At 54.5% G+C, this 14,022-nt stretch overlaps 1 protein-coding gene across 1 annotated transcript in view; it reads right to left on the reverse strand.

Moving 5' to 3' along the window:
* Window positions 1-14,022, reverse strand: part of LOC121269019 (microtubule-associated protein tau-like) — a 181,545-nt gene that overhangs the window by 84,708 nt on the left and 82,815 nt on the right. The window contains exons 5-7 of the mRNA XM_041173385.1: window positions 7,867-7,934; window positions 7,539-7,706; window positions 5,698-5,839 (exon numbers count right to left, since the gene is read on the reverse strand). Of these exons, the coding sequence (XP_041029319.1) occupies window positions 5,698-5,839; window positions 7,539-7,706; window positions 7,867-7,934 (378 nt within the window). The remainder of the gene's footprint in view (window positions 1-5,697; window positions 5,840-7,538; window positions 7,707-7,866; window positions 7,935-14,022) is intronic.

The following is a 14,022-nucleotide window of genomic DNA, read 5'->3' on the forward strand; positions in this document are numbered from 1 at the left end:
GAGAGCAAGGCAGTTGGATTAGCTCTGGATTGAGCTGGGTTAGATATGATGGGCTGAATGGCCTATGCTATGCTGGAGTTTATCATGGTTCAAGGATTCTCTGCATGACTGATTATGAGATCTCGATGTGACTGAAACAATGAGAGTGGCAGGAATGGTGAGGGATTTGGGAATGATCATCCGGGGTTAGGGGGTTAAGTTTGGAGTGTCCTGATGGCAGACTGCCTAACGGCCTGAATCATAGGCAGCTGAAGGCTGTGAGCTTCATTCCCCGGGCTGTGCTGAGTTTGGTGTATGGGCTGCAGGAATTGCCCACAGTGTCCCTGGGCAGGGGTTACTGCTCCCGATCACTGGCGCATGGCTGCTGGGAACATGTGTGGTTATTGTGTGGGCACAGGGCTAGCTGTGATACCTTGCTCAGGCTGAACCCAGTGTGTCACTCCCATCTGATGCCCAATGCCTAACCAGTGCCAGTCCTCATCCAGTGTCACAAATACCATCCAGTGTGCAGCCTTCACCCAGTGTGTGTGGTTGACGCTCACTCTATAGGTTTATGTCGGAGGATTGACCACCTGGATGACGCTACCTGATCTTTCTGGACTGGATGCTCCTACAGCAATCAGCAGTGCCCGAGTACTGGCAGCTGCCTGGATGGAGAGGGTTTTGTAAAGGTGGACACAACACTGATACCAGGCCTGACTTGTTTTGTTCTCCTCCTAGATTCCCGAGGTTTAGGTTTTTAGTAATGTGCAGAGTGAACCCAACAATCTGCTGATCTGGAACCCTGACTAAGCTGATTGCCTGACCTGGGCTGTCAGTGACAGGGCACTTCAATCCCAAACACACAGCGTGGGATAAAATGATAGAAACTGACAGGACGGGCTGGATTTTCACTAAGTCAGGGATGACTTAGGAGCCCTTTAAAAATGGTGGCTGCATCCTGATTCTGGGATTCTCAACCCAATTCCTGGGTTTTTTACATTTCAGGAGTGCTTTTTAAGGGTGGGGGCTGGTTTGGTTCTGAGCGCATACCCTGCACTCCCGACCTGACTGGCTCTATTGAGGGGAGGGGCCTGTCCTTCTCCTGCATAATTCTCATGGAGTCAGGGCAGGCTTTCAAATCGTCGTGACTCACCAACCCTCAGAGGTGCCTACAAAAGGAACCCCTTTGAAAGGTAGGTTCAAAAGGACCCCCTATGGTCCATCATGCCCCCATGCCAAGCTATGGAACTTCCATGTCCATTTGTCCTATACACTGTAGAGAAGCAATGAAACCTATATTGATAGTGGGATGTGTAAAACAAGCTTTTAAAAAAGTCATTCATTGCTAACTTTACATTTTCTTAAAAATGTTTCTTCTTACAACAGCCCAATAAAAGTGTCAATTAGGCCCTTTAAAGTATCAATATCTGAAACTACAAGCACTTGAAACCTCTTTATCTTGTTTAAATAAAAATTGTGCAATTGACAGAGGAGATCAGAGAGTCAGAGCTATCAATCAAACATTGTTTTCCCTGGGGTTCAGGTGTTTAGTACTCTAAAGGAGTTCTGGGCTTTCAGCCATGAATTCATAATGAGGTTTGGCTGACTGCCCAGAAATCCATTAACCTATTGGTTCAATACAGTGCATAGTGAGTGAATTGGCATGGCGGGGCCACAGATTGGCAGAGGGGGGGTCACGAGGGGCCATAGGGGTTGCTACATACGAACATACAAAATAGGAGCAGAAGTAGGCCATTCGGCCCCTTGTGCCTGCGCCACCATTCAATAAGATCATGATTTGAGTTCCACATTCCCATCTACCCCCAATAGCCTGTGATTCCCTTGCCTACCAAGAATCTAACTACCTCTGCCTTAAAAATATTCAGTGACCCTGGTTCCACTGCCTTAAGAGGCAGAGAGTTCCAAAATCGCACAACCCTTAGAGAAACATTTTCTCCTCATCTCTGTCCCATAATGGCAACCCCTAATTTTAAAACAATACCACTTAGTTATGGACTCACCCACAGAAGGAAACATCCTTTCAACATCCACATTGTCAAGGCAACTCAGGATCTTGTACACTTCAATCAAATCACGTCTCGCTCTTCTGAACTCCAGTGGAGACAAGCCCAGTCTGTGCAACCTTTCCTCATAAGACAACCCACTCATTCCAGGTATCAATCTAGTAAACATCCTCTGAACTGCCTCCAATGCATTTACATCCTTCCTTAAATAAGGAGACCAAAACTGCACACAGTATTCAAGGTGCAGTCTCACCAATGCCCTGTATAACTGAAGCATAACATCCTTACTTTTATATTCAATTACTTTTGTAATAAATGATAGTATTCCATTATTCTTCTTGGAGGAATACCTTGGCATGAGGCAAGAGGGACCATAAGGGGTGCGGGAATGGGGGGGGGGCATAGATGGGGAATGGGGAGTGTGTGGGGGCTGGGTGCATGGGGTGTGAGGTGTGAGGGCTGAAGGGCCTTACTGTTTTGTTGTAACTGGGATCAAGTCCCACAGCACCAAGGCGGATCTATCACACTGCCCATGTCTGCACCCGACAGTTCCTGTGACCGCCTCCGAACTTTTACTGAGTTGGCTGGCCCAACTGCAGCTCACACATGCACCCAAACAATGGAAGAGCCACTGTCCCAGAGTGTGAAAGGACAGTGTGTGAACCACTGTCCCAGAGTGTGAAAGTACAGTGTGTGAACCACTGTCCCAGATTGTGAAAGGACAGTGTGCGACCCACTGTCCCAGATTGTGAAAGGACAGTGTGCGACCCACTGTCCCAGAGTGTGAAAGGACAGTGTGTGAACCACTGTCCCAGAGTGTGAAAGGACAGTGTGGGTCCGACCCACTATCCCAGAGTGTGAAAGGACAGTGTTTGACCCACTGTCCCTGAGCGTGAAAGGACAGTGTGCGACCCACTGTCCCAAAGTGTGAAAGGACAGTGTGTGAACCACTGTCCCAGAGTGTGAAAGGACAGTGTGCGACCCACTGTCCCAGATTGTGAAAGGACAGTGTGCGACCCACTGTCCCAGAGTGTGAAAGGACAGTGTGTGAACCACTGTCCCAGAGTGTGAAAGGACAGTGTGGGTCCGACCCACTATCCCAGAGTGTGAAAGGACAGTGTTTGACCCACTGTCCCTGAGCGTGAAAGGACAGTGTGCGACCCACTGTCCCAAAGTGTGAAAGGACAGTGTGTGAACCACTGTCCCAGAGTGTGAAAGGACAGTGTGTGAACCACTGTCCCAGAATGTGAAAGGACAGTGTCTGACCCACTGTCCCAGAGTGTGAAAGGACAGTGTGTGAACCACTGTCCCAGAAAGTGAAAGGACAGTGTCTGACGCACTGTCCCAGAGTGTGAAAGGACAGTGTGTGAACCACTGTCCCAGAGTGTGAAAGGACAGTGTTCGACCCACTGTCCCAGAGTGTGAAAGGACAGTGTTTGACCCATTGTCCCAGAGTGTGAAAGGACATTGTGTGAACCACTGTCCCAGAATGTGAAAGGACAGTGTGTGAACCACTGTCCCAGAATGTGAAAAGACAGTGTCTGACCCACTGTCCCAGAGTGTGAAAGGACAGTGTGTGAACCACTGTCCCAGAAAGTGAAAGGACAGTGTCTGACGCACTGTCCTAGAGTGTGAAAGGACAGTGTGCGACCCACTGTCCCAGAGCGTGAAAGGACAGTGTGCGACCCACTGTCCCAGAGTGTGAAAGGACAGTGTGCGACCCACTGTCCCAGAGTGTGAAAGGACAGTGTGCGACCCACTGTCCCAGAGTGGGAAAGGACAATGTGTGACCCACTGTCCCAGAGTGTGAAAGGACAGTGTGCGACCCACTGTCCCAAAGCGTGAAAGGACAGTGTGCGACCCACTGTCCCAAGTGTGAAAGGACAGTGTGTGAACCACTGTCCCAGAGTGTGAAAGGACAGTGTTCGACCCACTGTCCCAGAGTGTGAAAGGACAGTGTGTGAACCACTGTCCCAGAATGTGAAAGGACAGTGTCTGACCCACTGTCCCAGAGTGTGAAAGGACAGTGTGTGAACCACTGTCCCAGAAAGTGAAAGGACAGTGTCTGACGCACTGTCCCAGTGTGTGAAAGGACATTGTGTGAACCACTGTCCCAGAGTGTGAAAGTACAGTGTGTGAACCACTGTCCCAGAGTGTGAAAGGACAGTGTTCGACCCACTGTCCCAGAATGTGAAAGGACAGTGTTTGACCCACTGTCCCAGAGTGTGAAAGGACAGTGTGTGAACCACTGTCCCAGAATGTGAAAGGACAGTGTCTGACCCACTGTCAGAGTGTGAAAGGACAGTGTGTGAACCACTATCCCAGAAAGTGAAAGGACAGTGTCTGACGCACTGTCCCAGAGTGTGAAAGGACAGTGTGCGACCCACTGTCCCAGAGTGTGAAAGGACTGTGTGCGACCCACTGTCCCAGAGCGTGAAAGGACAGTGTGCGACCCACTGTCCCAGAGTGTGAAAGGACAGTGTGCAACCCATTGTCCCAGAGCGTGAAAGGATAGTGTGCGACCCACTGTCCCAGAGCGTGAAAGGAGAGTGTGTGACCCACTGTCCCAGAGCGTGAAAGGACAGTGTGCGATCCACTGTCCCAGAGCGTGAAAGGACAGTGTGCGACCCACTGTCCCAGAGTGTGAAAGGACAGTGTGCGACCCACTGTCCCAGAGCGTGAAAGGACAGTGTGCGACCCACTGTCCCAGAGTGGGAAAGGACAGTGTGTGACCCACTGTCCCAGAGTGTGAAAGGACAGTGTGCGACCCACTGTCCCAAAGCGTGAAAGGACAGTGTGCGACCCACTGTCCCAAGTGTGAAAGGACAGTGTGTGAACCACTGTCCCAGAGTGTGAAAGGACAGTGTTCGACCCACTGTCCCAGAGTGTGAAAGGACAGTGTGTGAACCACTGTCCCAGAATGTGAAAGGACAGTGTCTGACCCACTGTCCCAGAGTGTGAAAGGACAGTGTGTGAACCACTGTCCCAGAAAGTGAAAGGACAGTGTCTGACACACTGTCCCAGTGTGTGAAAGGACAGTGTGTGAACCACTGTCCCAGAGTGTGAAAGGACAGTGTCTGACCCACTGTCAGAGTGTGAAAGGACAGTGTCTGACCCACTGTCAGAGTGTGAAAGGACAGTGTGTGAACCACTATCCCAGAAAGTGAAAGGACAGTGTCTGACGCACTGTCCCAGAGTGTGAAAGGACAGTGTGCGACCCACTGTCCCAGAGTGTGAAAGGACTGTGTGCGACCCACTGTCCCAGAGCGTGAAAGGACAGTGTGCGACCCACTGTCCCAGAGTGTGAAAGGACAGTGTGCAACCCATTGTCCCAGAGCGTGAAAGGATAGTGTGCGACCCACTGTCCCAGAGCGTGAAAGGACAGTGTGCGACCCACTGTCCCAGAGCGTGAAAGGAGAGTGTGTGACCCACTGTCCCAGAGCGTGAAAGGACAGTGTGCGATCCACTGTCCCAGAGCGTGAAAGGACAGTGTGCGACCCACTGTCCCAGAGCGTGAAAGGACAGTGTGCGACCCATTGTCCCAGAGTGTGAAAGGACAGTGTCTGACCCATTGTCCCAGAGTGTGAAAGGACAGTGTCTGACCCACTGTCCCAGAGTGTGGCTACTTGTTCCAGTCATACCTTCATGTTTCCCCCCAATTGCCCCCTCGCCCATCTGTCCCCACACTTACCTGTTGTTCTTTTGACATCAGGAGAGTGAGGACTTCCCTTCTGAGTGGGTGCAGACTTGGGTGGGGTCTTTGTGCCGATGCTTCCTGGCATTCTGAGGCCAGATGGTGCCTGTGATCCTGGAGTCCTCCTTGCTTCTGGCACCTGCATGGAATCACTGGGCTGTTAGTTTGGAAGTGAAGTCTGACCGTGCAGATATTTTCTGGCTATTTACACAGAAACCATTTGTTTCTGTTGACTCACTGGAACAAATTTTCTTGCTTTCGGGGATTTACCAATGGCTCGCTCTGCCTGGGCATTTATACTGGGCACATTGGATAAGGGTAAATGGCTTTTTTTTATTGTTTGTCACAGCATGAACTGCAGAATTTTTATGATGCGAGTTAACCCTGCTCCCCACAAGTGACTCTCTTGAGAAATGGGAAACAGGAATCCAGTCCTGATCCTGTCATTGTTACAATACCTGAAATACTTCTTTGACTTGTAACGTGAAACTTTGACCTAGATTTATTCATAATGAGAACAGCAGTGAAGAGGTGCAAGCTGGAACAATTCTGCTGGGGATAGAACAGCCTTTTCCTCCCCTAGGTGGATCTCTCACTGCTGTATAACAAAGTGGGTTGCAGTGTTACAGCTCAGTATAGGGTGAGGGCTGCTTCTCTCTTTTGGAGAACAGACCCGAGTCCCACTGTGGCCTGATATCGAGATTCTTCCAGGCCCTGGAACTAGTCACTGCCCTGAGAAAGCAGCCTCACGGAAGGTGCGTTGAATGGGGACCTGGTTAGTCTAGTGCCGGCTGGAAGTGGAGAGAACTGGGGGCTCAGGGGAAAATGTGGGGTGGGGGAGTGATGTGGGGTTAATAAAGGGTGTAGAGGGATGTGGGAGGCAATGATGGGGAAGGTGAGGGGGTTTAATGGGCAGAGGGTGGGGTGTTGAGCAGATGGAGAGGTGATGGATCATGATGGGGTTGGGGGTGTGGGATGGGGAGTTTATATGTGGGGTTTGATGGGGGATTGGGGTGGGGTAACAGGCTTGGGTGTGATGGGAACAGCAATAGGAGATGGAGGGGTAATGGGGCACGTTGGGGAGGTAGGGATGTGGAAAGGGGGGCTATGATGGGCAAGAGTTGCAGTGATTGTGGGTGATTGGATGGGAAAGTGAGGCATTTGACGAGCAGGGGAATGAGGGGATGGAGGTGTGGTGGGGGAGTATGGGTGTTGGATGGGGGGGTTAATGCTTGGGGTTTGATGGGAGATTGGGGACAGTGATACGATAGGGTGCAGATGGGCAGGGAATTAAACGTTGGAGAAGTGATGGGGTGGTTTGATGGGGGAGAGCTGACTGGGTTGGGTGTCAATGGGGATTTGATGGGAATGGTGGCTGGAGAAGTGGTGGAGGTGTGGGATGGGGGGTGCTGATGGGAGATTGGAGATAGTGATGGGGTTGGATGCTGAGCGGCAGAGAAATGGGGGTTGGAGGATGGTGTGGATGTTGGCTGGGCAAGGGGTGTTTGAAGGGTACAGGATGGGGGTTGCTGGGATGGTGGAGAGCAATGGGAAGGTGCAATACTTTCTCCCATGTCTGAACTCTTTGAAAACTCAGTAAAATTGGGGGATAGGAAATCAAGAAATTTGAAATAGGGAAGAATACATTAAAGAGGCATCACTGTATAGTATGCATTCATAGGCATCACTGAGTAAATGGCTAGCTTGGTAAAATGGGAACCTTGAGACACTTTTATCTGCTCCAGAGAAAGAACACAAATAGATTGAACATGAAGCAATTAAGCTGGGCTTTAATTTTTGTGTTTGATTTTCAGAAGCTCTAAGGACGTGATCCTTACCTTCACTCTGTGCTCCTTAGCTCCTGTACCATCTTGGCCTGGAGTAGATTGAGGTCTTTTGGGGATGGAGACAAGGCTGGAAGGTTTGTTGCTACGGGCAGAAGTAGGCCTCTTAGGAGTAGTAGAGGCCTGAGGCCTTGCTTTTGAGATTTTTGTAGGTGTGGAGCTCTTTGCATGAAAATAAAATTCAAAATGACAACACAAAATATGAATTCATAAATCAAATAAAATTATGGTTAAAATAACATTAAAAATCAAATCAAGAAATAAAATGTTTGGGTGCCAATGAAGTGGTCTGGAGCAGCTCATTTATTTCTGTGACTCTCACCTTGGTCTTGCTCTCGGGGCCGACTGCCTGAGATTTGGCTCCTTCTTCACCTGCAACAGGTAGTTGAGCTAAAAACAGTGAACAGAACAAAATGGGTCCTCTTTTCAAATGGGGCATTAAAACGATCAGACTTAAGGTGGGTGCTGTAAGGAAGTGGCAGAAAGCAGCAGGAACCCTCAGAAAGAACACTTCCTATCCACAAACCCCACAGGCTGAGTCTAGCCCCACTGAATCCAACAACACTTGGTTTAAGACACTGAACCTGGCTGCGACTCATAATCAGAAAGTGAACACCCACCTGACCCATCTGACTGGCAAATGTGTAACTATTCATCCTGAGGATTTTAGGATTTCACATCATCACAAACTAGGGCAACACATTCCCTAGGGAATCTCAACCTGCTGGGACTAACCTCATTAGCCTCCCTGTTTAGATATGGCTCATAATAACTCTCAACATCAGTTTCTAATCTCTCAGATGGATCAGTTAGTCAAATAGTCAAACACTATTTGGGAAGTAGAGAGGGAGAAATGAGAGGAAATCAGGGTTTGTACATCCGTCTTCTCACTGAATAGGTTTTTAACTGCGATTAGCAGAGACCCAGCAGCTGGTCACATTGTGGCTTCGGTGAATTTGGTAGTGTCTGTGTATGTTCCAGCCCTGTGTATATTGTAACCCCTGTAGACCTTTCAAGGATCTCACAATTCTTGAAATGTTCCTTTAGATTAGAGAACTGCACATTAGTGATTGAAGTAAAGTGAAAAGAGGGAAACCCAGAATTATTAACCAGTGAACATCAGTTGTCAGGAAATTATGAGAATCTGTAATTAAGGTCGTTGGGGGGGGGGGGAGGGGGTTGCTGATGTGGGGTGGGGTGTTAATGATCGGGGCTGTGTGGGGTGGTGGTGGGGGAGGTGGGGTTGGTGGTGGGGGTGTTGGTGGTGGGGGTGTGGTGATGGAGGTGGGTGTGTGGTGGTGCGGGGGTCAGGGGGTGGTGGGCGCTGGGGTGTTGGTGGTGGGGGGAGGGGGTGGTGGGCGCTGGGGTGTTGGTGGTGGGGGGGAGGGGGTGGTGGGGGGAGGGGGGTGGTTGTTAGGGAGTATGGTGGTGGGGAGAGGGGGGAGGGGGTGGTGGGCGCTGGGGTGTTGGTGGTGGGGGGAGGGGGTGGTGGGCGCTGGGGTGTTGGTGGTGGGGGGGAGGGGGTGGTGGGCGCTGGGGTGTTGGTGGTGGGGGGAGGGGGTGGTGGGCGCTGGGGTGTTGGTGGTGGGGGGAGGGGGTGGTGGGGGGAGGGGGTGGTTGTTAGGGAGTATGGTGGTGGGGAGAGGGGGGAGGGGGGTGGTGGGCGCTGGGGTGTTGGTGGTGGGGGGAGGGGGTGGTGGGCGCTGGGGTGTTGGTGGTGGGGGGAGGAGGTGGTGGGGGGAGGGGGTGGTGGGCGCTGGGGTGTTGGTGGTGGGGGGAGGGGGTGGTGGGGGGAGGGGGTGGTGGGCGCTGGGGTGTTGGTGGTGGGGGGAGGGGGTGGTGGGCGCTGGGGTGTTGGTGGTGGGGGGAGGGGGTGGTGGGCGCTGGGGTGTTGGTGGTGGGGGGAGGAGGTGGTGGGGGGAGGGGGTGGTGGGCGCTGGGGTGTTGGTGGTGGGGGGAGGGGGTGGTGGGCGCTGGGGTGTTGGTGGTGGGGGGAGGGGGGTGGTGGGCGCTGGGGTGTTGGTGGTGGGGGGAGGAGGTGGTGGGGGGAGGGGGTGGTGGGCGCTGGGGTGTTGGTGGTGGGGGGAGGGGGTGGTGGGTGCTGGGGTGTTGGTGGTGGGGGGAGGGGGTGGTGGGTGCTGGGGTGTTGGTGGTGGGGGGAGGGGGTGGTGGGCGCTGGGGTGTTGGTGGTGGGGGGGAGGAGGTGGTGGGGGGAGGGGGTGGTGGGCGCTGGGGTGTTGGTGGTGGGGGGAGGAGGTGGTGGGGGGAGGGGGTGGTGGGCGCTGGGGTGTTGGTGGTGGGGGGAGGGGGTGGTGGGCGCTGGGGTGTTGGTGGTGGGGGAGGGGGTGGTGGGCGCTGGGGTGTTGGTGGTGGGGGGAGGGGGTGGTGGGCGCTGGGGTGTTGGTGGTGGGGGGAGGGGGTGGTGGGCGCTGGGGTGTTGGTGGTGGGGGGAGGAGGTGGTGGGGGGAGGGGGTGGTGGGCGCTGGGGTGTTGGTGGTGGGGGGAGGGGGTGGTGGGCGCTGGGGTGTTGGTGGTGGGGGGAGGGGGTGGTGGGTGCTGGGGTGTTGGTGGTGGGGGGAGGAGGTGGTGGGGGGAGGGGGTGGTGGGTGCTGGGGTGTTGGTGGTGGGGGGAGGGGGTGGTGGGTGCTGGGGTGTTGGTGGTGGGGGGAGGAGGTGGTGGGGGGAGGGGGTGGTGGGCGCTGGGGTGTTGGTGGTGGGGGGAGGGGGTGGTGGGCGCTGGGGTGTTGGTGGTGGGGGGAGGGGGGGTGGTGGGCGCTGGGGTGTTGGTGGTGGGGGGAGGGGGGTGGTGGGCGCTGGGGTGTTGGTGGTGGGGGGAGGGGGTGGTGGGTGCTGGGGTGTTGGTGGTGGGGGGAGGAGGTGGTGGGGGGAGGGGGTGGTGGGCGCTGGGGTGTTGGTGGTGGGGAGAGGGGGGAGGGGGTGGTGGGCGCTGGGGTGTTGGTGGTGGGGAGAGGGGGGAGGGGGTGGTGGGCGCTGGGGTGTTGGTGGTGGGGGGAGGAGGTGGTGGGGGGAGGGGGGTGGTGGGCGCTGGGGTGTTGGTGGTGGGGGGAGGGGGTGGTGGGCGCTGGGGTGTTGGTGGTGGGGGGAGGGGGTGGTGGGCGCTGGGGTGTTGGTGGTGGGGGGAGGGGGGTGGTGGGCGCTGGGGTGTTGGTGGTGGGGGGAGGGGGTGGTGGGCGCTGGGGTGTTGGTGGTGGGGGGAGGGGGGTGGTGGGCGCTGGGGTGTTGGTGGTGGGGGGAGGGGGTGGTGGGCGCTGGGGTGTTGGTGGTGGGGAGAGGGGGGAGGGGGGTGGTGGGCGCTGGGGTGTTGGTGGTGGGGAGAGGGGGGAGGGGGTGGTGGGCGCTGGGGTGTTGGTGGTGGGGGGAGGAGGTGGTGGGGGGAGGGGGTGGTGGGCGCTGGGGTGTTGGTGGTGGGGGGAGGGGGTGGTGGGCGCTGGGGTGTTGGTGGTGGGGGGAGGGGGTGGTGGGCGCTGGGGTGTTGGTGGTGGGGGGAGGGGGTGGTGGGCGCTGGGGTGTTGGTGGTGGGGAGAGGGGGGAGGGGGTGGTGGGCGCTGGGGTGTTGGTGGTGGGGGGAGGGGGTGGTGGGCGCTGGGGTGTTGGTGGTGGGGGGAGGAGGTGGTGGGGGGAGGGGGTGGTGGGCGCTGGGGTGTTGGTGGTGGGGGGAGGGGGAGGGGGTGGTGGGCGCTGGGGTGTTGGTGGTGGGGGGAGGGGGTGGTGGGCGCTGGGGTGTTGGTGGTGGGGGGGAGGGGGAGGGGGTGGTTGTTAGGGAGTATGGTGGTGGGGAGAGGGGGGAGGGGGGGGTGGTGGGCGCTGGGGTGTTGGTGGTGGGGGGAGGGGGTGGTGGGCGCTGGGGTGTTGGTGGTGGGGGGAGGGGGTGGTGGGCGCTGGGGTGTTGGTGGTGGGGGGAGGGGGTGGTGGGCGCTGGGGTGTTGGTGGTGGGGAGAGGGGGGAGGGGGGTGGTGGGCGCTGGGGTGTTGGTGGTGGGGAGAGGGGGGAGGGGGTGGTGGGCGCTGGGGTGTTGGTGGGGGGGAGAGGGGGAGGGGGTGGTGGGTGCTGGGGTGTTGGTGGGGGGGGGAGGGGGTGGTGGGCGCTGGGGTGTTGGTGGGGGGGGGAGGGGGTGGTGGGCGCTGGGGTGTTGGTGGTGGGGGGAGGGGGTGGTGGGCGCTGGGGTGTTGGTGGTGGGGGGAGGGGGTGGTGGGCGCTGGGGTGTTGGTGGTGGGGGGAGGGGGTGGTGGGCGCTGGGGTGTTGGTGGTGGGGGGAGGGGGTGGTGGGCGCTGGGGTGTTGGTGGTCAGGGAGGGAGGGGAGTTTGTGGATGTAAAAATTAAAGCCAGGCTTTTCAGAAGTGAAATTAAGGGTGAATTTTACAGGGGGCGTATTCCTCACCACCACCCACAACCCCCGGTCATAAAGTTGGTTGGCACCATGCCAACGTAAGGGCCTCAATAGGGCAGGCAGGCTGGCTGATGCTTTACCTACCCCTGTAATATGGAGAACCGATCAGGGATGGGCAGGAAGGTATTAAGGGAAGGGACATGGGGCAAAGGTACGTGGAGTTATTTCACAGATCAGCCATGATGTCACTGAGTGCTGGAATAGGCTCAAGGAGCTAAATGGCCTCCTCCTGTTCCAATGTTCCTACATTGCTGCCCTGTGTATTGAAGGCCCTTTGTATATTATAGCCCCTGTGCATATTGTAGGCCCTGTGTATATTGTAGGCCCTGTGTATATTGTAGGCCCTGTGTATATTGTAGGCCCTGTGTATATTGTAGGCCCTGTGTATATTGCAGACCTTGTGTGTATTGTAGCTCCTATGTATGTTGTAGCTCCTGTGTATATTGTAGGCCCTGTGTATATTGCAGACCTTGTGTGTATTGTAGCTCCTGTGTATGTTGTAGCTCCTGTGTATATTGTAGGCCCTGTGTATATTGCAGACCTTGTGTGTATTGTAGCTCCTATGTATGTTGTAGCTCCTGTGTATATTGTAGGCCCTGTGTATATTGCAGACCTTGTGTGTATTGTAGCTCCTGTGTATGTTGTAGCTCCTGTGTATGTTGTAGGCCCTGTGTATGTTGCAGACCTTGTGTGTATTGTAGCTCCTGTGTATATTTTTATATTGTTAGTCATGGCCTAGGCTGGATAAGAATTTGCATGAAAAGTGAGAGTGGTAAATTAATTAAGGCAGCTTTCCTCAGTCTTCTCTGTCACAGAGGATTTGCACCAAGTGTAAGATGTCATGACAGTAGAGGTGACCGTGCGAAATGAAACCTGACTGATCCGCAGTCTGGAAGGATTTGTAGGTCTGAGACAAATGGGCCTTAGGGAGGAGAACAGATCTACAGAGAACCACAGAAACAGTCATGATTTAGGGAGAAAGGATGAATCTGATTTGAGCAGAAGTGATGCTGTTCTGTGAGTTAAGAATAATCCCACTGCTGTACTCATAATGACACTCGGCATTCAATATAAGTGCACGACAGGGCCACAGTGAGGGCATGGTGCAGACCCCAATCAATCCATCGATATGACCAGACTACCGGATCCTGCACTGTCTTATCCCATGGGTACAGGGCACAGTTAGATTGTTCTTTGATAGGTGTGTGTCTGCATGGTGCTGAGTGACTTCTCCCCTGTATTAACTTACTAACTGAATGGCTACTGCTTATACTGGTCTGCAGCATGTGGCCCTGGTTGTTCCAAGAATGCTGCTAGAATCTCACAGTGTAAACCAATGCCAATGATTTAAAAAGGTGATTTATTCCTACCTCCTTGTGAAGTGTTTGTTAGTTTAGTCAGGATTTCAGCCAACTCCATCATAAGTTAACAGCAGAATTCAAGCCTTGACCCAGCCTCTACCTCTCACTGTTTGTCTCAGTCTCCCTTACACGGCATCTATCAATGCAACACTGCCCCCAATCCTGCTGTATTGCTCCTATGCTGATAACTCTACTCTTACCCCATTCTCCTGTCCTTACTCAGTCCCTCCCTAAGGAAAGGTAGTGACCTGATTTCCTTCTGCAGTGACCAGGCAGTAGTGGAAGCTGCTGTCAGTCACAACATCTCACTGTCTCTGTGCCTGTGGTTCAGTGAGGTCCTGAATCATTAAGAGGCCACCCTCAAAATGACAGGAACTCTCTTGAACCTCAGTCTTCATCACATTCCTGGGACTGGCACTAACGCCCACACTCTCAATATCTCTTTTCCTTTCTTTCTTCTGCCAGTCTTATATTCTCTCTGTTGTTGACTAGAGTAATTACAGTTCTTTTCAAAGGTAACAAACATAAGCTGCTGCTGTGGAATATAACCCAAAGTACAGGTGTGTTTTAGGGTGTCTCTGTGAATAGGAGGCACAGAAGAAACAGGTGAAGGACACAGGATGTGACAGTCACACATGCAATACGACACCATGCAGCAGAAGGTCTGTCAGAAGCAGCAATTGGAGTCCGAAGCCAAGAGTGAGAGTG

Source organism: Carcharodon carcharias, chromosome 23, assembly GCF_017639515.1.
Source record: "Carcharodon carcharias isolate sCarCar2 chromosome 23, sCarCar2.pri, whole genome shotgun sequence".
Classification (NCBI taxonomy): domain Eukaryota; kingdom Metazoa; phylum Chordata; class Chondrichthyes; order Lamniformes; family Lamnidae; genus Carcharodon; species Carcharodon carcharias.